The sequence below is a fragment of the Poromitra crassiceps genome (assembly GCF_964638095.1).
Source record: "Poromitra crassiceps genome assembly, chromosome: 14".
Classification (NCBI taxonomy): domain Eukaryota; kingdom Metazoa; phylum Chordata; class Actinopteri; order Beryciformes; family Melamphaidae; genus Poromitra; species Poromitra crassiceps.
Window position 1 is genome coordinate 34,129,710 of NC_139633.1, and position 27,206 is coordinate 34,156,915.

General features: G+C 42.1%; 1 protein-coding gene across 2 annotated transcripts in view; it reads left to right on the plus strand.

The window, feature by feature from the left end:
* The window catches only part of LOC310788759 (NLR family CARD domain-containing protein 3-like), a 275,717-nt gene that overhangs the window by 233,103 nt on the left and 15,408 nt on the right, over positions 1 to 27,206 (plus strand). For both annotated transcript variants that reach the window (XM_083650323.1, XM_083650325.1), the window contains 4 exons: positions 8,590 to 8,763; positions 22,932 to 23,105; positions 24,932 to 25,102; positions 25,208 to 25,254. In XM_083650323.1, the coding sequence (XP_083506449.1) occupies positions 8,590 to 8,763; positions 22,932 to 23,105; positions 24,932 to 25,102; positions 25,208 to 25,254 (566 nt within the window). The remainder of the gene's footprint in view (positions 1 to 8,589; positions 8,764 to 22,931; positions 23,106 to 24,931; positions 25,103 to 25,207; positions 25,255 to 27,206) is intronic.

The following is a 27,206-nucleotide window of genomic DNA, read 5'->3' on the forward strand; positions in this document are numbered from 1 at the left end:
GCCGATATTTTTTTCATTTTTCTTTCTTTTTTTTTGGGGGGGGGGGGGGGGGTGGGGTTAGTCACACAAAAAAAAAGTCCAGTTTGCCACGAAATGTTGTGAATTTAACGTCATAATAACAACATGTTCCACGTGTTGATAATCCTAATATGACGTGCGCTCTGGCTGTATGTACATCCATGTGATAGACGGAGCCAACTTCAGTTTCACTACCAGTCAGTAATAACAAATCCATGTGATAGACAGATCCAATGTCACGTTCACGTTAGTATCTGTGACTGCTGCTAATTCATAACATTATAATTAAAGGACTTGAATTCACTTGAACACTTGTAACTAGGGATGCACGATATATCGGCAATGATATCGGTATCGGCCGATTTTGGTCATTTTTTAATACATCGGCATCGGTCCGATGATCAAAAGTAGCCGATGTGAACAGCCGATGATGCCACGTGTGTTTTATTATCATCATTATAATTTTTTAAATGGAGAGTTTCACCAAAGACAATCAGCTATATAGATTCCTCATTCCAGGCTCCATTCCGGGTCACCTCTCAGTGATTGGCTGTCTTGTCAGTGTTATCAAACTTCATTGGCTAGACCAGTGTCCTAATAGGCCATATTGTGACTAGCATTTTCGTTTACTTCCGTTCCCACGGCAGGGGCACTACACACTTTTTTCTCCATAAAAGAGATCTATAGGTAGAAAGTACAAATAAAAAAGTTCTACTCGTGTTATCCTGCAGTATTTTTATAATCAGTGGTCAAAGACGGCACTATTTCTTACTAGGCGTACTAATCTGTGCAAGGGGAGTGGTGTGGTTTTGGTCACGTGGACCAATCGCGTAGCCGCTTTATTCCCTTGCCGTAATAACATTAGAGCCATGGCGACCACCAGTTCAAGCAGCGAAGAGGGGAAAAAGAAACCAAAACAGCTGAAAAAAGTGCGTAAAAGCCGGGAATCAAAGGACTCCAAACGATGCTATATGCACTTTTTGTCAGTACAGAATGAGGACGTGCAGGATTTTACCCAGACAAGGTGGGACACTTACAGGTCTGTCGTCAAACAGTGGCTTTGTCTGGACGGCGATAGTAAAGTTATCGCTGAAACTTTTAAACATTGCGTGGACGTGGATTTTGACCATGTTCCCGAGGACGCTGGATTTCACCGTTACCGTCGCTTTATTTGTAAAAGACGTTTGGGTTTGGCTGAGAAACGCTGCACACAGATGGTGCAGGGGGAAGAAGAAGAAGAACCAGATGCAGCCGCAGCCTCGGACAGCATCGGCCCCGACGGAGCCACGTCTGAAACCCCCCGAAAGAAACTTCGGTCTCGGACAGGTTTGCCCGTCCGTTCTGCTGGCCCTGTCCTTCCAGCCATCTGCATCATTTGTAAAAAGGTGGACAAATATATTACTGTTGGTGGAAAACGGAAGAAGGATCAACTTTCACAAGCAGAGACAGTGTCTGCAGGTAAGCGACCCCCCCCTCTCTCTCTCTATCTCACACACACACACACACACACACACACACACACACACACACACACACACACACACACACACACACACACACACACACACACACACACACACACACACACACACACACACACAGAGAGAGGGAGCATTTTCTTTTATTGCCTTGATCTCCTTGCCCCCCCCCCCCCCCTCTTTTTTCTTGTAATAACAATACAATGGATAAAAGATACAAAAACAAATGTCACCCACTTTTTTTTAATTATAAAATGTGTGATTTGACAGTAAAGCTGATTATAACTTTTTTTTGTTTTCAGGCCAGTTGCGGAAGGCTGCTGAGAAGAAGGAAGACTCTAGCGTTCTTTTGCATATCAAAGACAAAGACTGTGTGTCTCTGGAAGTGCGTTACCACAGGTCCTGTTACAGAGAATACACAAGGTCCTTGTCAAAGTCTACGGCAACACATAGCTACTGCAACCACAGATGAAGTGTGAGTTATTACATTGCATTAACACTGCACATTTCAAAAGTAAGGCTTTGACCTACAACAAATACTATTTTGTCTGTCTTTAGATACAATGTTGACAGCAGACCTCTTTGCACATGTTAAGTATTTTTTTGTCTGCGTGTGTGTGTTTTCAGAAATGAACAACAACCCTTTCCTGCCAGCTACAAGATATTCTGCGAACGAGTCATCCGTCAAAGGATTATCGATAAACAAGAAATCCTGAAAATGAACCAACTAAGGAAGAAGTTCATAGACATCGTTAAGAAGAATGAGGATATTGATGCTTCAGACTACAGGTAACTGTGTCCTTGACAGTTCAGTAAACAAAAAAGAACCTCTTTCATACTGAAAAGTTTCCATTTTATTGATTTATTCGCTCACAAGAAAGGCTGACAGTATGTTTTAATGTATTTGTTTCTCATTGTGAAAAAAATCCCTTTATTTATACATTTGTGCTCGTCTTTTTCTATATTTTCATTTTGCAGGCAGGATAAACTGAAAAAGCGGTTGGCCCGTGATTTCCCCCAGCTGGTGTTTCACAGCCCTGCAACGCGCAACATCTCCGAACTGGTTTTTGTTGAAACATTATCAGCAGATACACTGTTAGACAGGCTACCGCATCCATCAGACACGACAACAACTGAGTCAACCGAGGTAAGCCAAGCTGAAAGTGACAATGAACACACATCTGGACAAACTACAGAGCACACAAGGACACTGTACAGTGCAGGACTGATATTGAAGAGACTTGTGAATGAAACTCCCGGGATGAAATGCCCCTGGCCTCCCACAGCAGAGGATTTGAATGTTTCTGACGCAAAATCTGTTGTGCCAGTTGAACTATTCAATGTGATTTCCAGGATTATAGGTGCAACAGAGGAACCAACACTAGACCATTATGTTGATATTCCTGAAGATGTGAACCTAAAAGTTTTATCTGTTTGTCAAGACATTGTGTATCTTGCTTCTAAAGGTCGGAAGCAGACGCCTAAGTCACTGTGTCTTGGTCTAACTGTTCGCCATTTAACAGGTTCATCCAATGTTCTGTCACTACTGAACAGATTAGGACACTGTGCTTCATGGAACACAGTTGTCAGTCTAGACACTAGCCTAGCGTCACTACAACTTCTAGAGGGCAGAGACAAAATCCCTAAGGGGTTCTCAAAGAAGGCACCAACCATACTGGTGTGGGATAACATCGATTTTGGGGAGGAGACACTGTCAGGTCGTGGAACTACTCACCATACAAATGGCATTATGGTACAAAGTTCTGTTGTTGAAACAATGTCTAGACCAGACAGACAGCCACTGCCGAAGTCAGTTTACACATTCAAAGCACCTCCTAGCATCCCGCTACAACACTATCCACAGACTAAAAGACAAGGGCCACAGAACTTGCTTCAGGATGAAAGTGTTCCATTGCAGGTGGAAACGTACAGGTTGAACACTGTGTCTGCTGCCAAAACAGAACTGGCATATGTTTTAGTGAAGAACACAGATGCTGAAGCATGTACAGTACCAGGCTGGACAGGTTTCCACACAATGCTACAAAGTGATGCCACTCTACCTAAGTCAGCACTGTATTATCTTCCAGTCATTGAGGCTTCACCGACAGAGATGTCAACAGTTAACACTATTCTGAAGCGAAGTGTTGAACTTGCTGATCAGCTAGAACTGGACCATGTTAATTGTTAAATTGTTAAATTGTTAAAGAATTGCCACACTGCCTACATCCAGTTAAATGCAATGCATAAATGCAAACAGCACAGACTACTTACACAGCCAACAGAAGGTTTTATTGTGATGCATTTGTATGCTATTTTGTATTTTCATATATTTCCTTGGCGGGGGGGGGGGGGGTGTACAAATGACAGATGCTGTGACACTTTGTGGTACTTGAATAAATGTTTCATACCATATGTTGTAATAATTCTGACCTCTAGTACTTTAATTTTTAGTCTTGTCCATTTTTTTGCATTATTCCAATTTAGGGGGCGTGGTAACATTTTGATAGATTTTCTGCCATTTTGGTCCAAGGTGCCCTGATTTTCTTTTCTACCTTTCATTACACAGTAGGTTGAGACATTTTCTATGTATGAAACATAAGCTTTTGGCACAATTTACTGTGGAGGTTTCATTGTACTGTGTGGCAAACACTTAAGTTGAAGCATATTCTTTAACAAATATGCTACATTTCATGATCTAAATTCACATGAGTAAACTAAAGGCACCAATACTTGTTTCAGATGTTAAGTATATGCATTTTAGCATTTATGACATTTGAGAAAGATTTTGTGTTGCCAAAAACACATTTTACAAGCAAAAACAGCAGCACAAGATTTTCGTTTTTTGGTTATAAACTGTTTATACATTTCTGGCTGGTGACAAAATACTGCAGGATATTATGAGTAGAACTTTTAACCCAAAGTCCAGAAGGGCATTGTCTATGAAAAAATGCATTGAATGAGTAGTGCCCATGACATGGGAACGAAACTCATTTTCTAAGCACTTTTTCATGGGTCCCAACACGGCCTATAAGGGGCGTTGCAGTGTCGAAACAGATACAGGAAGTGACTGGATGTTGAACATCTCTCTTAGTTGATAGTCTCTGGTAGTGACGCAGTCACGCAGCACAGGATTGTGGGCGTGTGTGTGGCTGTGAGCGAGCGTAAACATACTAGCGCCGAGGAATAATAATGTCTGCTGTCTGGAAGTTTTTCGCTGTGAAAAAAGACGACATTCGCGTTGCAATATGCAATACTTGCGAGGGCGAAGTAATGCGTGGAGGGTGCCGTGTGAAGTCATTCAACACCACCAATTTGATTACACATTTGAAGAGTCGCCATCCAGAATTGTACAAAGAATACCAGCAAAAAGTTGCTAGCAAGCAGCCACAGAAGGAAGCAGTAGAAGCCGCAGCTGGTAACTCGATAGTGGAAGCACTCGAGAAAGCAAAGATATTTTCAAGGGATAGCGCAAAATTCAAGTCAATCACAAACAAAGTAATGGAGATGATTGCTGTTGACGACCAGCCATTTTCCATCGTGGAGGACCGCGGGTTTCGCAACTTGCTACACCACATGGAACCGCGCTACAGGCTACCAAGCCGGCGTTACTTTGCCGACACGTCCCTCCCGGCTTTGTACGATATCGTGGCCACACATATCCACAAGTTGTTGGACAGCAATGTGAATGACATCAGCTTCACGACGGATATATGGAGCTCAGACGTAAGTCAAATGAGTATGCTAAGCCTTACTGCTCAGTGGATCGATGACAACTTTGAAATGAAACGAGCTGTGTTGCACGCGCAAGAGTTTTCAGGCTCACATACAGGGCTAGCCATAGCCGCTGAGTTTGATGGCATGTTTGCTAAGTGGAAGATCCCGAAAAATAAAGTGCACGTCGTGCTTCGTGACAACGCAAAGAATATGAAGAAGGGAATGGACGACTGTGGTGTTGCAAGCCTGGGCTGTATGGCCCACACACTACAGCTCGCCGTACACGATGGAATGTTAAGCCAGCGTAGCATCTCTGACTGTGTGGCTATTGGAAGGAAGATAGTCGGTCATTTCAGGCACTCTCCACTTGCCACCTCTCGGCTGAGAGCCATACAGAAGGAGCTGCCCAACCTGAAACCCATTATGCTACAACAAGATGTAGTGACAAGATGGAATAGTACTTTTTATATGATGAAAACTCTACTGGATCAGAAGCGTGCACTTGTTATGTATGGTGCAGATTACGAGCTTCCCTCCTCTCTGAGTGCATACCAGTGGGGCCTCATTGAAAACATGAAAACGCTTCTCTCTCCATTCGAAGAGCTGACCAAAGAGATAAGCTCACATTTGGCTACTACTGCTGACGTGACTCCTCACGTTGTGGCACTGAAACGTTTGTTGAGCCAAGTAGTAGAAACAGATAGTGGCGTCCGCACAGCAAAGAGCACTCTACTTAAAGCTGTGACAGACAGATTTGCAGACATTTTCTCTGAGCCACTGTACTACTTGGCAACGATCCTCGACCCAAGGCACAAAACCCTCTATTTTGACACAGCAACCAAGCGAGAGGCTATCACCATGCTACAGAAGGAAGTGGACAGGATGAGCAACAGTGCCACAGAGACACCCGCCACAGAACCTGCCACTGAAGAACCCCAAGAGAAGAGGAGGCGTGCAGAAAGTGATGGGGGTGGAGGTGGACCGTCGTTGAAGGACATGTATGTGGAAATTATGAAGGAAAACGCAACCATGGAAGAGCAGGCTGGCCTGACAAGTGCAACGGGTGTGCAGGTATTGTCATACACAATCTTTTAGTTTTATTCAAATAATCAAGTCTGTTAAATCCCCTTGTGTAGTCAAATTATCTATCTATCTATCTATCTATCTATCTATCTGTATGTTAATATTAACATATAGATAGATGGATGGATGGATAGATACTTTATTAATCCCCTTGGGGAAATTCAAGTGTCCAGCAGTTCACACATAGTCTGATAAAACAAACACACATTAATGACAAGAAAGACAATAATATAGAAGAATAAAGTATACAAGGATTAAAGTTGCATATACTGTGCATTTTCCACATCATTTACTAAATGAAAAAGCTGATTTGTGCAAAGGCTCTTCCTTGTTTAAATTATAACTTTATCCACCTTCTCCCTCTAAGAGCTTTGTTGAACTCTGCTCTGAGCAGATGAGCAGGGCTAGAGGTCAAATTCAAGGGGGCAGTGCCCTCTTGAGGTTGACCTCTAGTCCTGCTCATCTGCTCAGAACAGAGTTCAACAGAGGGGAGGTGGATAATGTTATAATGTTCTGATTCCTGATTATTTACCAGGCATGTATAGTTATACACTTGTCTATATTTTTCCTATAGGTGCAGGGCTACCTGAGTGATCCTCCCATCGACCCAAGTGAGAGCCCACTGCAGTACTGGAAAAGCAACATGTCCCGCTTCCCCGCCGTGGCGCAAGCAGCACGCAAGTACCTCTCCGCTCCATGTACAAGTGTGGACAGTGAACGCCTCTTCTCTGCTGCATCAAACATCGTCGACGAAAAGAGAAATAGGCTCCTCTGCGAGAAAGCAGAAATGCTTCTCTTTGTCAAAAAAAACCTGCCTCTCTGCCCCATGAAGTAGGCCTAGACTACAGTGTCAGGTGGAAACATTGTTTCAGTCAGTGTTTAGGACATTTACTTTGAGAAGAAGAACATTATTCTTTGCACTTTATTATATTATTTTTGCAGTTTGATAGACTGTGACTTTGATAGTCTGGGACTTTGATAGTCTGGGATATTTATTACTTTGAGAAGAAGATTACCATAAGCTGGGAAATGTGCAAAGAGTAAGACTACAGTGTCTGTTATTGTCAGGAGGAGTTAGGACAGGTTTCTGATATTTTTCATTCAGCTATTTCATAGATGTGAGTTGAAACTCAATTGCACTTTGTTTTTTGCACTGCAACTGCAGTGTTTCATTTTCAGTGTTTCAGAACTTTTCTTTTGAGAACAAAATGTAAGTTGCACAGACTACAGTGTCAAAAGTATTCTGTTTGTGAGAATATACTTGAACTTGAAACCAGTTTTACAATTTAATAGTTTGGTTGACATTATTCATAAAACCTTGTCAGGATATTTTCATTTATGAATCGATCCTTATTTTGATTTATGAGATCCAAACTTTTGAACTGGATTTGGTGAGTTGAACTGGACTTTCATTAGGTTATACCTTGCTGCAAGTTGTGAAAGTAGCCTAAAGAGAAAACTAACACTGTTAGTTGATCTGTCTTTTGAATGTAATGTATTTTATTTTGTTATGGTGGCCCTGTAATTGTTGAGGAAATGATGCAGTACATCAGATTTATTATGGGCTTTTCCACAAGTTTTGGAAATAAAGAAAGACATTACTTCTTCAAATTCACATTGTTTATGTGTTTTTCAGTATCTACATTATTATAAGAACTTTTTATATATTTTTTAATACAAATATCGACATCGGCAAATATCGGCTATCGGCCCTAACACCGATATTAATATCGGTTATCGACATCGGCCAAAATTTTCACATCGGTGCATCCCTACTTGTAACGTTACTCACACTGGGTTAGAAAAGAAGTGTACGAAGATTCATGTTTACAACAACTCTGCAGACCACAGCTCAACGTCAGGTGTGACTACTGGCTGTTGGGTGCATTTGTTTGTTCTCACGGCGCGTGCCGGTGTGAGTTCCCCGTGTTAAAAACAGTGTTGGCCTGAATGACCCTCCCAGCCAGGAAACTAGAGACTGTCTCACAAAGCTACACTCCACGTTAGATATTATGGAGAGAGAAAGAGAGAGGAGAGGAGGGGAAAAAAACAATAACAATAAAGCGTCTATTGCTGATTTGAGCGTCGATTACCATGGCAATGATTCTAGCTTTGAAGCGTTGATTTTTTTGGGTCAGCCCTACTAATTTTTTGCTATTCGGCATAGCACCACCTATACTGGCAAAAACAAAAAGCGCTTTATCAAAATGTGACGCGAGTAAACTACTAGTAACTAAATGGAAAACATTTTAAAGTTGTTTGTCGTTGTTTGTCTCCATCACTAATTCTCATGCAGACTGAGTGGCTGTCAGCTGTCAGAGAGAAGCTGTGAAGCTCTGGCCTCAGTTCTCAGCTCCCAGTCCTGCAGTCTGAAAGAGCTGGACCTAAGTGACAACGAGCTTCACGATTCCGGGGTGAGGCTGGTCTCTGCTGGACTGCAGAGTCCACACTGCAGACTGGAGACTCTCAGGTAAGATCCATTCACAGCTTTCCTCATGTGATTTGACACGGCTCCCACAGCTCATCAAATATGGCATTCACAAAAAAAATGTATTTGCAAGACATTGTTGAGTGACACTCTCTCCCTCTTTCCCTCTCTCTCCCCCACACACACACACACACACACACACACACAAATGAGATAACACTGTCAGTCATGTTTCGGGTCTAAACACTAATGTATGAGAGTAGTTCTGAACGTAAACTTACTTTGATGTCACATCAGTGATATATATTGAATATATTGAGATCCTGCGTCCACTCCGTTCTTGTGAGCATGACTGCTCACTACAGTGTGGCAGACTGTAGTGAAAAGCTTCTCCATCCGCTAAGTGGTTTCTACTTTAGCCGTGCGTGACGACCGCATGTTTTTGATCATTGTCAGTTCCTCCAAAACATACAACTGTTGCTGTTTTCCACCTATGAGTTTTGTTGCTTCCACACATGTATCTCAGTCAAAATAAAAGCTCTCTGCAGAGCCATGTCATTGTGACTTCATGACATTTCATATTACACACACACACACACACACACACACACACACACACACACACACACACACACACACACACACACACACACACACACACACACACACACACACACACACACAGGGCCCAGTTGCACAAAGCTCCTTATGTTAAGATTTCCATTAGGATCCGAGTTAAGGTGTCCATAAAATAGAATCGACTACACAAAACACCCTTAAATCTTCTCGATAAGGTTAAACATTTTATTTTTTCAGCGTGAAATGATCCCACACTTTAGACAGTTTCGGTCGCTTTTTCGGCCAGGTTCTTCCCTTCCCGGCTCCTCCTGTCTGCTTTCTCCGTCGCCTCGTTCCATTTTGCGGGGTCCGCTCGCTAGTCGCTATAGCTGCTCTCTGGTCTGTCTGTGTCCTCACGTGTTTACACAGGAAGAGCGCTGTGCCACACCAGTAAGCGTCCGTGAGAAACAGTCTCTCTAAATGCCGTGTCGAGGCGAATCATTTTGGCCTCGATCAATTTAATTATTCGAGTTATTCGAGGTACTCGAGGAATCGCGACAGCTCTAGTAGCAGGTAGAGGTAGGCACTAGGCAGGCTACAGAAACAGTTCTTATTCTTCCCCATTTATTTTAATTACCTCATGCGCTCTCAATTGGCCATGTTGCAGTAGTAGGCTACTAAACGTAGTAGTGCAGCAGGTGCGCACACGGCTTGCAGATACGGCTAGACTCGCTGTCTGATTTCTTTTAATTACCTCATGAGCTCTCAATTGTCCACAGCCTACTCATGTTGCAGTAAAGTTGACAAATAGATCACAGTCGAGTCCACAACAGAAAATCTGCAGTGGCATTATATGGACACTTCAAATAATAATTACAGCGAATAATCCTTCCAAAATGTTTGTTTTGAGAGCACATAGGCTACCTCATTGAAGCGTTTCTTTACTCCATGTAGGCTATAGAGAGTGCAGCAGGAGTCTGTCTGATTGTGTGTGAGAGAGAGTCCACGTCTTTAAGGTTAATTACTCTGCGTGTTTCACTGCTCTAAATTATTTAATAATGTTGCTTTGTCACGTTCTGAGCCTGCCCCGCCCGCACCCAAGATATTTTCATAATTTGCCAACCCAGCCCACCTGCGGGGCGGCCCAGCCCGCGGGACCCGGCGGGTTCTGGGTGACCCACGCATCACTAGTAGATGGGGTTCCTCCATATTTTGTGTAAAGCCAGAGAGTATGGAATACACAGGGAGAAGAGACCCACATGTATGATAAGAACATTTCAGCAAGTATGAAGTTGATTTAAAAAAATCCTGCTTTAATTTGTGCTGTCCAGCCCTCCCACAGCTCATCAAATATGGCATTCACAAAAAAAACTTATTTGCAAGACATTGTTGAGTGACACTCTCTCCCTCTTTCCCTCTCTCTCTCCCACACGCACACGCACACGCGCACACGCACACGCACACACACACGCACACGCACACGCACACACACGCACACACACACACACACACACAGACACAGTACTCTCTCTCTCTCTCTCTGACACACACACACACACACACATACACACACATGAGATAACACTGCCAGTCATGTTTCGGGTCTAAACACTAATGTATGAGAGTAGTTCTGAACGTAAACTTACTTTGATGTCACATCAGTGATATATATTGAATATATTGAGATCCTGCGTCCACTCCGTTCTTGTGAGCATGACTGCTCACTACAGTGTGGCAGACTGTAGTGAAAAGCTTCTCCAGCCGCTAAGTGGTTTCTACTTTAGCCGTGCGTGACGACCGCATGTTTTTCATCATTGTCAGTTCCTCCAAAACATACAACTGTTGCTGTTTTCCACCTATGAGTATTGTTGCTTCCACACATGTATCTCAGTCAAAATAAAAGCTCTCTGCAGTGCCATGTCATTGTGACCTCATGACATTTTTAAGGATATTTCATATTATTTTGAAGGAGCGGCGGCCAAGATTTATCATCAGTGGACCGTCGCTACTAAATGTATTTTATTAAACCGGACGGACAAACCCTGTCTCTCACACACACACACACACACACACACACACACACACACACACACACACACACACACACACACACACACACACACACACACACACACACCTCGCTGTCACTCACCACGATCGCAGATTTAACTCCAAAACAGTAGCATTGTGGATATGAGTGGATCTACATTTACTAGTTTAATATTATCAATTGCCTGGCCTCCCAGGATACCTCGTAATGTTGCATTTACCCCCATGCATATCGTTTGACCATTTTTTCAACTTATAAATGTATAAAACCAGAGGAAACTCGCGTTTTCTAGTGCTTCTCTATGGAGCTCTAAGCTGAGAATGTCCGAGTGTATTGTGAGCTGCACGCGCTGTGATTGGCTCGTCTGCGTTCGGGGCGTGGCTTAGCGATAGGTCAATTGATCCCAAGTGAACCGCCCCATCTGCAAAGCCTTAGGGGAGTAACCCCACCCATCTAGTGTTTAGGGATAAATAATTATTACACCTTTGACTAGGGGTGTCACGATACATTCAGTTCACGATACGATACGATACACGATATTGGGTTCACGATAACGATACGATACAATATTTTAACAATATTTTTTTGCAATCGATTTGTAAGTTGAGGGGGCATCCTCCACGCTAATTTGAGTGATTTCACCATTTTCATCCTCCGTGTCTGTAACGTCCCTCGTCTGTTCAAACAAAGCAATGAAAAGGAGAGCGAGCATGCAATCAGATGCAGATCAGTGCCACCATGTTCAGCTTCTTTTTCTCACGATATGAGATTTAATCTCAACGATACATATTGTCACGTTTTGATATTGCGATATATTGTGGGACGATATATTGTGACATCCCTACCTTTGACACTTAAAAACCTATAAAAATACACAAAAATGTCAATTTCACCCACTTCCCGAGGTCGTAGAGACTCATGGACGGTTTCGTTGTAAAGCCCATGCTCACTTCTTGGATAAGCGATGACAATTTCAGAAAGATCAGAGCGTCGGTTCCAGAGTTATTCAAGAAAATCTGGCAGGCTTAATTTGCATTTTCTCCCCATCATGCAATTCTGACCCTCTTAGAGACACAAAACCCTGAGTGAAACACATCTCTCAGAATCACCCCCCTGGCCGTTTGGGCATTCAGACATCTGCCTCCATTGGTCAAGGCCAGCCCAGACCTCCTATCTCATTTATTACATGCTTTATAAGGCATAGATAGTCCTCACTTTAGATGAGCTCAGATGAAATACTTAACTAATGACTAGTAACTACCTTAATTAATCATGAGTTTGAGTATCAATAAGTGTTTATAAACCATCTATTAACACTCACTAACCATGTCCAAATCATATGCATAAATGTACACATGGATGTACATACGTTGTTTAATCATTTACTTACACGTTCTAAATGATCTTATGAATCATTAACAACTCCTAAGTAAATGGTTTGTAATTGATATAATACGTATTTATAAATGGTGCATCTATCATTTACAAAGTATGAGAATACAATCATTAAACACATTAGAGATTAGGTTATTAATCAGGAATAAAATGTTTATAACTGTGTTACTAATGCTTAGTGATGTATGAATAATGCTTTATAAATTATGAATTCATGATGAATTATGTATTTACTAATGGTTTATTAATACTTTATAGTGTATAGTTATTATAAAGTGTTACCACGTTGGGTGCTGCTCAGTGATTTTCACTGCACAGAGAGGTTATCGTTTCACAGCACACTGTGGGCTATGTCACTAATCACAGTAACGTGAACGTTCACAATCATGACCACTAATCATTACATAATGTTAGGCAAACAACAGATGACTAAATAAATAGTTAATGATAATTGAATGACAACAATAGCCAATGAGCTGCATTGAGTCATTCGGTAAGAAATCCATGGTGCATCATGAGAATACGGCACTTTAATTGAATTAAACTAAATTGTAAATTGTATTAATAATGTACCATACTTGGGGATGGCGCTTAGGGGGACCTGATGGAGTGCAGTGCCGAAATCTTGTGCAATTTGGCATAGCGCCACCTACTGGCAACACAAAATGTGGTTTATCTCAAGAGCCGTTATTCAGATCGACTTCAAACTTGGGGAGTGGGATGCTGGGAACTTGGCAGTCTATTGCCTAATTTGTAGGGCTGTCCCAAATACCATAGTCAAGGTCTTTGCACACACAGTCCGATTGTTTTCATATGCGTGTTTTTTAATCCGTCATCTGAAAACAAAGACGGGTCCCAGCTCGCAAAAATCTATTGACTGATGCGAAAAACGCAGAAAATCGAACTTCGTCCGAAAACTTAAATTACGGACGTAATTGTCGGACTTGGTGTTTCCATGATGATTGACATAAATGAGGTCGTATTCTTTTTTTTCCCGTGTGTCAATTTTGGACGAAAATACAGACTTGGTGTGCAAAAGCTATTAGAGCGTTGAGATAAAATCAATCATAATCAAAGCTTCTACGCCGATATTTTTTTCGTTTTTCTTTCTTTTTTTGGGGGGGGGGGGGCGGTGGGGTTAGTCACACAAAAAAAAAAGTCCAGTTTGCCACGAAATGTTGTGAATTTAACGTCATAATAACAACATGTTCCACGTGTTGATAATCCTAATATGACGTGCGCTCTGGTTGTATGTACATCCATGTGATAGACGGAGCCAACTTCAGTTTCACTACCAGTCAGTAATAACAAATCCATGTGATAGACAGATCCAATGTCACGTTCACGTTAGTATCTGTGACTGCTGCTAATTCATAACATTATAAACAAATTAAAGGACTTGAATTCACTTGAACACTTGTAACGTTACTCACACTGGGTTAGAAAAGAAGTGTACGAAGATTCATGTTTACAACAACTCTGTAGACCACAGCTCAACGTCAGGTGTGACTACTGGCTGGCTGTTGGGTGCATTTGTTTGTTCTCACGGCGCGTGCCGGTGTGAGTTCCCCGTGTTAAAAACAGTGTTGGCCTGAATGACCCGCCCAGCCAGGAAACTAGAGACTGTCTCACAAAGCTACACTCCACGTTAGATATTATGGAGAGAGAAAGAGAGAGGAGAGGAGGGGAAAAAAACAATAACAACAAAGCGTCGATTGCTGATTTGAGCGTCGATTACCATGGCAATGATTCTAGCTTTGAAGCGTTGATTTTTTTGGGTCAGCCCTACTAATTTTGTGCTATTCGGCATAGCACCACCTATACTGGCAAAAACAAAAAGCGCTTTATCAAAATGTGACGCGAGTACTAAATGGAAAACATTTTAAAGTTGTTTGTCTCCATCACTAATTCTCATGCAGACTGAGTGGCTGTCAGCTGTCAGAGAGAAGCTGTGAAGCTCTGGCCTCAGTTCTCAGCTCCCAGTCCTGCAGTCTGAGAGAGCTGGACCTAAGTGACAACGAGCTTCACGATTCTGGGATGAAGCTGGTGTCTGCTGGACTGCAGAGTCCACACTGCAGACTGGAGACTCTCAGGTAAGATCCATTCACAGCTTTCCTCATGTGATTTGACACGGCTCCCACAGCTCATCAAATATGGCATTCACAAAAAAAAATTATTTGCAAGACATTGTTGAGTGACACTCTCTCCCTCTTTCCCTCTCTCCCCCCCCCCCCCCCCACACACACACACACACACACACACACACACACACAAATGAGATAACACTGTCAGTCATGTTTCGGGTCTAAACACTAATGTATGAGAGTAGTTCTGAACGTAAACTTACTTTGATGTCACATCAGTGATATATATTGAATATATTGAGATCCTGCCTCCACTCCGTTCTTGTGAGCATGACTGCTCACTACAGTGTGGCAGACTGTAGTGAAAAGCTTCTCCATCCGCTAAGTGGTTTCTACTTTAGCCGTGCGTGACGACCGCATGTTTTTGATCATTGTCAGTTCCTCCAAAACATACAACTGTTGCTGTTTTCCACCTATGAGTATTGTTGCTTCCACACATGTATCTCAGTCAAAATAAAAGCTCTCTGCAGAGCCATGTCATTGTGACCTCATGACATTTTTAAGGATATTTCATATTATTTTGAAGAAGCAGCGGCCAAGATTTATCATCAGTGGACCGTCGCTACTCGCTACTAAATGTATTTTATTAAACCGGACGGACAAACCCTGTCTCACTCACACACACACGTTTGTCCTCCTCGTTTTAGCCATCCTGGCTCGTCGTTCCTTCATGGTCAGGCCAGGAGGTTAAACATTTTAGGAAAAACATAAGCACAAGATTTAAGGGTGTTTTGTACAGCAAATTCTATTTTATGGACATCTTAACTCGGACCCTGAGGGAAATCTTAACCTAAGGTACTTTGTGCAACTGGGCCCCGACCTTTAGGGTGCTCAGCCCCCAATGAGAATGTGGCTGACCTCGGACCCGCTTGGGGCGTCCGGGGGCATAAACACCCCCCCCCCCCCCACACACACACACACACACACACACACACACACACACACACACACACACACATCTCGCTGTCACTCACCACGATCGCAGATTTAACTCCAAAACAGTAGCATTGTGGATGTGAGTGGATCTACATTTACTAGTTTAATATTATCAATTGCCTGGCCTCCCAGGATACCTCGTAATGTTGCATTTACCCCCATGCATATCGTTTTGACCATTTTTTCAACTTATAAATGTATAAAACCAGAGGAAACTCGCGTTTTCTAGTGCTTCTCTATGGAGCTCTAAGCTGAGAATGTCCGAGTGTATTGTGAGCTGCACGCGCTGTGATTGGCTCGTCTGCGTTCGGGGCGTGGCTTAGCGATAGGTCAATTGATCCCAAGTGAACCGCCCCATCTGCAAAGCCTTAGGGGAGTAACCCCACCCATCTACTGTTTAGGGATAAATGATTATTACACCTTTGACTAGGGGTGTCACGATACATTCAGTTCACGATACGATACGATACACGATATTGGGTTCACGATAACGATACGATACAATATTTTAACAATATTTTTTTGCAATCGATTTGTAAGTTGAGGGGGCATCCTCCACGCTAATTTGAGTGATTTCACCATTTTCATCCTCCGTGTCTGTAACGTCCCTCGTCTGTTCAAACAAAGCAATGAAAAGGAGAGCGAGCATGCAATCAGATGCAGATCAGTGCCACCATGTTCAGCTTCTTTTTCTCACGATATGAGATTTAATCTCAACGATACATATTGTCACGTTTTGATATCGCGATATATTGTGGGACGATATATTGTGACATCCCTACCTTTGACACTTAAAAACCTATAAAAATACACAAAAATGTCAATTTCACCCACTTCCCGAGGTCGTAGAGACTCATGGACGGTTTCGTGGTAAAGCCCATGCTCACTTCTTGGATAAGCGATGACAATTTCAGAAAGATCAGAGCGTCGGTTCCAGAGTTATTCAAGAAAATCTGGCAGGCTTAATTTGCATTTTCTCCCCATCATGCAATTCTGACCCTCTTAGAGACACAAAACCCTGAGTGAAACACATCTCTCAGAATCACCCCCCTGGCCGTTTGGGCATTCAGACATCTGCCTCCATTGGTCAAGGCCAGCCCAGACCTCCTATCTCATTTATTACATGCTTTATAAGGCATAGATAGTCCTCACTTTAGATGAGCTCACATGAAATACTTAACTAATGACTAGTAACTACCTTAATTAATCATGAGTTTGAGTATCAATAAGTGTTTATAAACCATCTATTAACACTCACTAACCATGTCCAAATCATGCATAAATGTACACATGGATGTACATACGTTGTTTAATCATTTACTTACACGTTCTAAATGATCTTATGAACCATTAACAACTCCTAAGTAAATGGTTTGTAATTAATATAATACGTATTTATAAATGGTGCATCTATCATTTACAAAGTATGAGAATACAATCATTAAACACATTAGAGATTAGGTTATTAATCAGGAATAAAATGTTTATAACTGTGTTACTAATGCTTAGTGATGTATGAATAATGCTTTATAAATGATGAATTCATGATGAATTATGTATTTACTAATGGTTTATTAATACTTTATAGTGTATAGTTATTATAAAGTGTTACCACGTTGGGTGCTGCTCAGTGATTTTCACTGCACAGAGAGGTTATCGTTTCACAGCACACTGTGGGATATGTCACTAATCACAGTAACGTGAACGTTCACAATCATGACCACTAATCATTACATAATGTTAGGCAAACAACAGATGACTAAATAAATAGTTAATGATAATTGAATGACAACAATAGCCAATAGCTGCATTGAGTCATTCGGTAAGAAATCCATGGTGCATCATGAGAATACGGCACTTTAATTGAATTAAACTAAATTGTAAATTGTATTAATAATGTACCATACTTGGGGATGGCGCTTAGGGGGACCTGATGGAGTGCAGTGCCGAAATCTTGTGCAATTTGGCATAGCGCCACCTATTGGCAACACAAAATGTGGTTTATCTCAAGAGCCGTTATTCAGATCGACTTCAAACTTGGGGAGTGGGATGCTGGGAACTTGTCAGTCTATTGCCTAATTTGTAGGGCTGTCCCAAATACCATAGTCAAGGTCTTTGCACACACAGTCCGATTGTTTTCATATTAGGGATGTCAATTTTCGGTTAATTTCACTTTTGATTAACCGACGCTAATAATCGATTAACCTATCGGTTAATTCATAATTTTTTAATATTAAAAAAAAAAAAAAAAAAAAGATTTTTTTTTTTTTTTTTTGTCTATTTACTCAATGAACTCATGCCCAAACAAGGCGTGTCTATTTAGATGCTGAAATGTTAATGCTTTTTGTGTTAGAATTTCTAACACAAAAAGCATTAACAAGCATTAACAAAAAGCATCAACATTTCAACACAAATTCTTTTTGTGTTAGAATTTCTAACACAAAAAGCATTAACATTTCAGCATCTAAATAGACACGCCTTGTTTGGGCATGAGCTCATTGAGTAAATAGACCTAAAAAATTTTTTTTTTTTTTTTTTTTTTTTTAATATTAACTGATAGACCGACAGCAATAACCGAACAACGACGTTAGCGACGGTTAATCGATTAACGGTTAACCGTTGACATCCCTATTTCATATGCGTGTTTTTTAATCCGTCATCTGAAAACAAAGACGGGTCCCAGCTCGCAAAAATCTATTGACTGATGCGAAAAACGCAGAAAATCGAACCTCGTCCGAAAACTTAAATTACGGACGTAATTGTCGGACTTGGTGTTTCCATGATGATTGACATAAATGAGGTCGTATTCTTTTTTTTCCCGTGCGTCAATTTTGGACGAAAATACAGACTTGGTGTGCAAAAGCTATTAGAGCGTTGAGATAAAATCAATCATAATCAAAGCTTCTACGCCGATATTTTTTTCGTTTTTCTTTCTTTTTTGGGGGGGGGGGGGGGTGGGGTTAGTCACACAAAAAAAAAGTCCAGTTTGCCACGAAATGTTGTGAATTTAACGTCATAATAACAACATGTTCCACGTGTTGATAATCCTAATATGACGTGCGCTCTGGCTGTATGTACATCCATGTGATAGACGGAGCCAACTTCAGTTTCACTACCAGTCAGTAATAACAAATCCATGTGATAGACAGATCCAATGTCACGTTCACGTTAGTATCTGTGACTGCTGCTAATTCATAACATTATAATTAAAGGACTTGAATTCACTTGAACACTTGTAACGTTACTCACACTGGGTTAGAAAAGAAGTGTACGAAGATTCATGTTTACAACAACTCTGCAGACCACAGCTCAACGTCAGGTGTGACTACTGGCTGGCTGTTGGGTGCATTTGTTTGTTCTCACGGCGCGTGCCGGTGTGAGTTCCCCGTGTTAAAAACAGTGTTGGCCTGAATGACCCGCCCAGCCAGGAAACTAGAGACTGTCTCACAAAGCTACACTCCATGTTAGATATTATGGAGAGAGAAAGAGAGAGGAGAGGAGGGGAAAAAAACAATAACAACAAAGCGTCGATTGCTGATTTGAGCGTCGATTACCATGGCAATGATTCTAGCTTTGAAGCGTTGATTTTTTTGGGTCAGCCCTACTAATTTTTTGCTATTCGGCATAGCACCACCTATACTGGCAAAAACAAAAAGCGCTTTATCAAAATGTGACGCGAGTACTAAATGGAAAACATTTTAAAGTTGTTTGTCTCCATCACTAATTCTCATGCAGACTGAGTGGCTGTCAGCTGTCAGAGAGAAGCTGTGAAGCTCTGGCCTCAGTTCTCAGCTCCCAGTCCTCCAGTCTGAGAGAGCTCGACCTGAGTAACAACAAGCTTCACGATTCAGGGATAAAGCTGGTCTCCGCTGGACTGCAGAGTCCACACTGCAGACTGGAGACTCTCAGGTAAGATCCATTCACAGCTTTCCTCATGTGATTTGACACGGCTCCCACAGCTCATCAAATATGGCATTCACAAAAAAAAATTATTTGCAAGACATTGTTGAGTGACACTCTCTCCCTCTTTCTTCCCCCCCCCCCCCCCCCCCACACACACACACACACACACACACAAATGAGATAACACTGTGAGTCATGTTTTGGGTCTAAACACTAATGTATGAGAGTAGTTCTGAACGTAAACTTACTTTGATGTCACATCAGTGATATATATTGAATATATTGAGATCCTGCGTCCACTCCGTTCTTGTGAGCATGACTGCTCACTACAGTGTGGCAGACTGTAGTGAAAAGCTTCTCCATCCGCTAAGTGGTTTCTACTTTAGTCGTACGTGACGACCGCATGTTTTTGATCATTGTCAGTTCCTCCAAAACATACAACTGTTGCTGTTTTCCACCTATGAGTATTGTTGCTTCCACACATGTATCTCAGTCAAAATAAAAGCTCTCTGCAGAGCCATGTCATTGTGACCTCATGACATTTTTAAGGATATTTCATATTATTTTGAAGAAGCAGCGGCCAAGATTTATCATCAGTGGACCGTCGCTACTCGCTACTAAATGTATTTTATTAAACCGGACGGACAAACCCTGTCTCACTCACACAGACACGTTTGTCCTCCTCGTTTTAGCCATCCTGGCTCGTCGTTCCTTCATGGTCAGGCCAGGAGGTTAAACATTTTAGGAAAAACATAAGCACAAGATTTAAGGGTGTTTTGTACAGCAAATTCTATTTTATGGACATCTTAACTCGGACCCTGAGGGAAATCTTAACCTAAGGTACTTTGTGCAACTGGGCCCCGACCTTTAGGGTGCTCAGCCCCCAATGAGAATGTGGCTGACCTCGGACCCGCTTGGGGCGTCCGGGGGCATAAACACCCCCCCCCCCCACACACACACACACACACACACGCACACACATACACACACACACACACACACACACACAGAGACACACACACACACACACACACACACACATCTCGCTGTCACTCACCACAATCGCAGATTTAACTCCAAAACAGTAGCATTGTGGATGTGAGTGGATCTACATTTACTAGTTTAATATTATCAATTGCCTGGCCTCCCAGGATACCTCGTAATGTTGCATTTACCCCCATGCATATCGTTTTGACCATTTTTTCAACTTATAAATGTATAAAACCAGAGGAAACTCACGTTTTCTAGTGCTTCTCTATGGAGCTCTAAGCTGAGAATGTCCGAGTGTATTGTGAGCTGCACGCGCTGTGATTGGCTCGTCTGCGTTCGGGGCGTGGCTTAGCGATAGGTCAATTGATCCCAAGTGAACCGCCCCATCTGCAAAGCTTTAGGGGAGTAACCCCACCCATCTAGTGTTTAGGGATAAATAATTATTACACCTTTGACTAGGGGTGTCACGATACATTCAGTTCACGATACGATACGATACACGATATTGGGTTCACGATAACGATACGATACAATATTTTAACAATATTTTTTTGCAATCGATTTGTAAGTTGAGGGGGCATCCTCCACGCTAATTTGAGTGATTTCACCATTTTCCTCCTCCGTGTCTGTAACGTCCCTCGTCTGTTCAAACAAAGCAATGAAAAGGAGAGCGAGCATGCAATCAGATGCAGATCAGTGCCACCATGTTCAGCTTCTTTTTCTCACGATATGAGATTTAATCTCAACGATACATATTGTCACGTTTTGATATCGCGATATATTGTGGGACGATATATTGTGACATCCCTACCTTTGACACTTAAAAACCTATAAAAATACACAAAAATGTCAATTTCACCCACTTCCCGAGGTCGTAGAGACTCATGGACGGTTTCGTTGTAAAGCCCATGCTCACTTCTTGGATAAGCGATGACAATTTCAGAAAGATCAGAGCGTCGGTTCCAGAGTTATTCAAGAAAATCTGGCAGGCTTAATTTGCATTTTCTCCCCATCATGCAATTCTGACCCTCTTAGAGACACAAAACCCTGAGTGAAACACATCTCTCAGAATCACCCCCCTGGCCGTTTGGGCATTCAGACATCTGCCTCCATTGGTCAAGGCCAGCCCAGACCTCCTATCTCATTTATTACATGCTTTATAAGGCATAGATAGTCCTCACTTTAGATGAGCTCACATGAAATACTTAACTAATGACTAGTAACTACCTTAATTAATCATGAGTTTGAGTATCAATAAGTGTTTATAAACCATCTATTAACACTCACTAACCATGTCCAAATCATGCACAAATGTACACATGAATGTACATACGTTGTTTAATCATTTACTTACACGTTCTAAATGATCTTATGAACCATTAACAACTCCTAAGTAAATGGTTGTAATTAATATAATACGTATTTATAAATGGTGCATCTATCATTTACAAAGTATGAGAATACAATCATTAAACACATTAGAGATTAGGTTATTAATCAGGAATAAAATGTTTATAACTGTGTTACTAATGCTTAGTGATGTATGAATAATGCTTTATAAATGATGAATTCATGATGAATTATGTATTTACTAATGGTTTATTAATACTTTATAGTGTATAGTTATTATAAAGTGTTACCACGTTGGGTGCTGCTCAGTGATTTTCACTGCACAGAGAGGTTATCGTTTCACAGCACACTGTGGGATATGTCGCTAGTAATCACAGTAACGTGAACGTTCACAATCATGACCACTAATCATTACATAATGTTAGGCAAACAACAGATGACTAAATAAATGGTTAATGATAATTGAATGACAGCAATAGCCAATGAGCTGCATTGAGTCATTCAGTTAGAAATCCAAGGTGCATCATGAGAATACGGCACTTTAATTGAATTCAACTTAATTGTAAATTGTATTACTAATGTATCAAACTTGGGGAGTGCGCTTAGGGGGGCCTGGTGGAGTGCAGTGCTGAAATCTTTTGCAATTTGGCATAGCGCCACCTACTGGCAACACAGAAAGTAGTTTATCTCAAGAACCGTTCTTCCAATTGACTTCAAACTTGGGGATTGCACTGCTGGGAACCTGACAGAGTGCAGTGCCTAATTTAATGCTATTTGGCATAGCACCACCTATACTTGAAAACACAAAAAGTGGTTTATCATTTATGAGTGCTAAATGGAAAACATTTTAAAGTTGTTTGTCTCCATCACTAATTCTTATGCAGACTGAGTGGCTGTCAGCTGTCAGAGAGAAGCTGTGAAGCTCTGGCCTCACTTCTCAGCTCCCAGTCCTGCAGTCTGAGAGAACTGGACCTAAGTGACAACGAGCTTCACGATTCTGGGGTGAAGCTGGTGTCTGCTGGACTTCAGAGTCCACACTGCAGACTGGAGACTCTCAGGTAAGATCCATTCACAGCTTTCCTCATGTGATTTGACACGGCTCCCACAGCTCATCAAATATGGCATTCACAAAAAAAATGTATTTGCACACACACACACACACACACACACACACACACACACAGTGTGTGTCTCTCTCTCTCTCTCTCTCTCTCTCTCTCTCTCTCTCTCTCTCTCTCTCTCTCTCTGACACACACACACAAACGCACACAAATGAGATAACACTGTCAGTCATGTTTCGGGTCTAAACACTAATGTATGAGAGTAGTTCTGAACGTAAACTTACTTTGATGTCACATCAGTGATATATATTGAATATATTGAGATCCTGCCTCCACTCCGTTCTTGTGAGCATGACTGCTCAGTACAGTGTGGCAGACTGTAGTGAAAAGCTTCTCCATCCGCTAAGTGGTTTCTACTTTAGCCGTGCGTGACGACCGCATGTTTTTGATCATTGTCAGTTCCTCCAAAACATACAACTGTTGCTGTTTTCCACCTATGAGTCTTGTTGCTTCCACACATGTATCTCAGTCAAAATAAAAGCTCTCTGCAGAGCCATGTCATTGTGACCTCATGACATTTCATATTACACACACACACACACACACACACACACACACACACACACACACACACACACACACACACACACACACACACACACACACACACACACACACACACACACACACACACACACACACACACACACACACACACACACACACACACACACACACAGGGCCCAGTTGCACAAAGCTCCTTATGTAAAGATTTCCATTAGGGTCCGAGTTAAGGTGTCCATAAAATAGAATCGACTACACAAAACACCCTTAAATCTTCTCGATAAGGTTAAACATTTTAGGGAAAACATAAGCACAAGATTTAAGGGTGTTTTGTACGATTCTATTTTATGGACACCTTAACTCGGACACAAGTACAAAGTAACATTTGCTTTGTAGGCATAAACAAAAGTAAAATAAAACTAGAAAAGTGCACTCAGTAGAGTGCAGATCTCCACCAGGTGCTGCTACACCTCACCATGGCCAAACGCAAACCCAACTGCGAAGAAAACCACTTGCAGATTACAAGGCAACATTAATATTGTTTAAAGGTGCATTCAGCGATGTTTTTGTGTTAAAATAGCCTAAATGTTAAATGGCTCTATATTCTGACAGCAATCACTGAAATAGAGTGTTTGGTCAGTAACTCCAAACCCCCCGCTGTACTCTGTCTCTCTCCTGTAGACATATAGTCCACCTCCCACTATCCAATCAGAGAAATGTTGACATTTTCTGGGAAACAGAAGGTCAGATCGCGATGGCTCTAAAGGACTATAATGTATTTTTTCACAATTGTGAATTGAGACTGGCTGCCACAGCTGTCAATCATCCCTTTGTATATCGTCAAATAACTACTTAAAAACAAACTGATCAGAAACATGACCACTTGAACATGATTAGCATGATAAGAACGATCTAAAATGATAGAAACCACCTTTGGGAAATAATATCTGATGTGTACGTTGATTGTTTAGTTTGGCTCATTTCCCACCCACTAACATGGCGGAGGCGGGACTTGTGACCTATACTGGGACTGACCGCCAGGGCGGCGATCTAAGATGATTTGGCCTCACTGAAAAGAGCTGATATCCTGTCCATTCTTTTTACAGTCAATGATCTATACCTCCATATAATGAAACTGTGTGTGTGTGTGGGGGTGTGTGTGTGTGTGTGTGTGTGTGTGTGTGTGTGTGTGTGTGTGTGTGTGTGTGTGTGTGTGTGTGTGTGTGTGTGTGTGTGTGTGTGTGTGTGTGTGTGTGCAGGCTGTCATTCTGTATGATCACAGAGGAAGGCTGTGCTTCCCTGGCCTCAGCTATGAGCATCAACCCCTCCCATCTGAGAGAGCTGGACCTGAGCTACAATCATCCAGGAGCCTCAGTGAAGGTCCTCTCTGATGGACTGGAGGATCCACACTGGAGACTGGAGACTCTCAGGTATTGAGAGACAACGCCTGCTAGAAGGCTGAGAGTCACACACATCTTCTCTGTCTCAGTGAGAAGAGGAGGAATCTGCTCATCTGACTTTGTTTATTCCTCCAGTGTGGACCATGGTGGAGCGCAGAGGCTGAAACCAGGTGTGAGGAAATGTAAGTGTGTATTTAGTTTGATTCATTAACAAACTAACTTCAATGTCAGAATCAGAGTTATTTTATTCACCCAGGTATGTTTTCACTTACAAGGAAACTGACTTGGTGTGACCGCCTCATTTTAGTTGTATGAACGACCGTGGACAATAGCTCCCTCTTGAGGGACTTTCTAAGAGACTTAGGCCCCTATCGTTGCATCGGCGCAGTTTCTAGGCCGAGCGGCAGGCGCAGATCAAAGCAGTGGGCGTGGAAAGGCGCACTTGATATCGTCGTGCTGGCGCTAGATGCAGCCCAAAGCATTACAACCACGCCTTTTAGGCGTAAAATTATGCACCGTCATGCTCATTGGATAAGTGCAATAAACGAATCGCATGCTTGCCTTTTTAGCTCCAATTCCAGTGATCCCGCAAAACCAGACGAAAGCCAAACGCTCTGCCCCCCCCCCCCCCTCCCTTCATCCAGCCTGTCTGTCTGCATTATAGGCTATTATTCCATATTATTATGCTTCTCAAACCAATCTAACTGCAGTTTCAATACTGCAAGCATGTAAATACGCTACACTATAGCAAGATCAAAGTGAAAATAATGTAGCCTACTAAACGCATCAGCTAGAAAAATATAGCCTATTAGATTGGTGAAAGTTTGTCCAGAAAGATATTGTTTTCTCTCCCCTGCTGCAGGTAGAATGATGCACATAAATATACCCTACATTATGTAAAGTCATTGCATAAATGTGTTTTTATTCTAAAACTAAATGTGGAGTAGGGCGAAGTTATTGGAGCGCACATCACAGTATAGCAGATGACAGTAGAAGCTTCCGAAGCGCGTTCCGCTGTCACTTACCTAAATCACGTTAAATCCACACAGGGTATATATAGGCTCAAGAGGACATATATGTTTCACATAGGGTGGTGTTTCATTTCATGTTTTATTTGGTCCAATATTGAAATGTTCGACAATTGCAGGTTGTCTTACCATTACACATTATTTTAGATCTACCTTTTATATCTATTTCGGCTCTATTTAGTAGCGAAATGGAGGACCCAATTGCATGCTGGGAGTGGACATTCACAGGCAGTAAACTTACAACTGCTATTTCCTATGGGAAGCTGGGTGCTGCTATGTGTTGTGTCTGTTTGAGCGAGGGAGTCAGAGAGAGAGAGAGAAGGGTGACTCAGAGGCAGAAGAGCACTGGCGCACTGAATAGGCCTGGTTTCAGAGAGAGACAGAGAAGGGTGACAGGGGAGAGGCACAAGTGCACTGGCGCAGTGAATAGGCCTGGTTTTCAAAGGCGCAAAGCGCTAAATTTAAGGCAGGTGCCAAGATATCAGTACGCCGAGATTTAAGGCCGACACGCCCACTTTGGCCCATTCTGGGACTGCGCCACGCCCATTCGGCCTAAAGCGCATTTGGCAGCGTAAAGCCATATTGATATCGTCCCAAAACAGGCGCAAGGCACGTTTTTTTGCGGTTAAGGCCCGTTTTAGTGCCGAAGGCCTGTGGGAGAATATCCCTCTTAATGTGAAAGCAGCTGTGAGCCTATAACCATTATGACTTATAAGCGTATATAACCCTAACCCTCCTGAGGGACTTTCTAAGAGAGAACAGTTCAAGTTAAAAAATATAGCTGCAAGCGGCAATTGAGGCGTCCAGGCACAATTTGAAAAGACAGACAGAGAGACAAAACATTACTATACTGTAGGTAGAAAGACACATATAGAGATAGAGAAATACAGATAAGATATGAACTTTTTGCATTTTTAGCACCCACTAGTGGTAGTTTGGGTGTGTTCCAGCAACACTGCTCAACATGTCTTACTTTTGGTGGGATTTGATGAATGGATTATGAGAGTTAGGAGGACATGTTTTGTTAAAGCGTTGGGGCCCTATAGCGTACACCGGTGCAGAAGGCATCTGCGGTAGCGTTTGCGTCTGTGCTGGCTCTCTTTCCT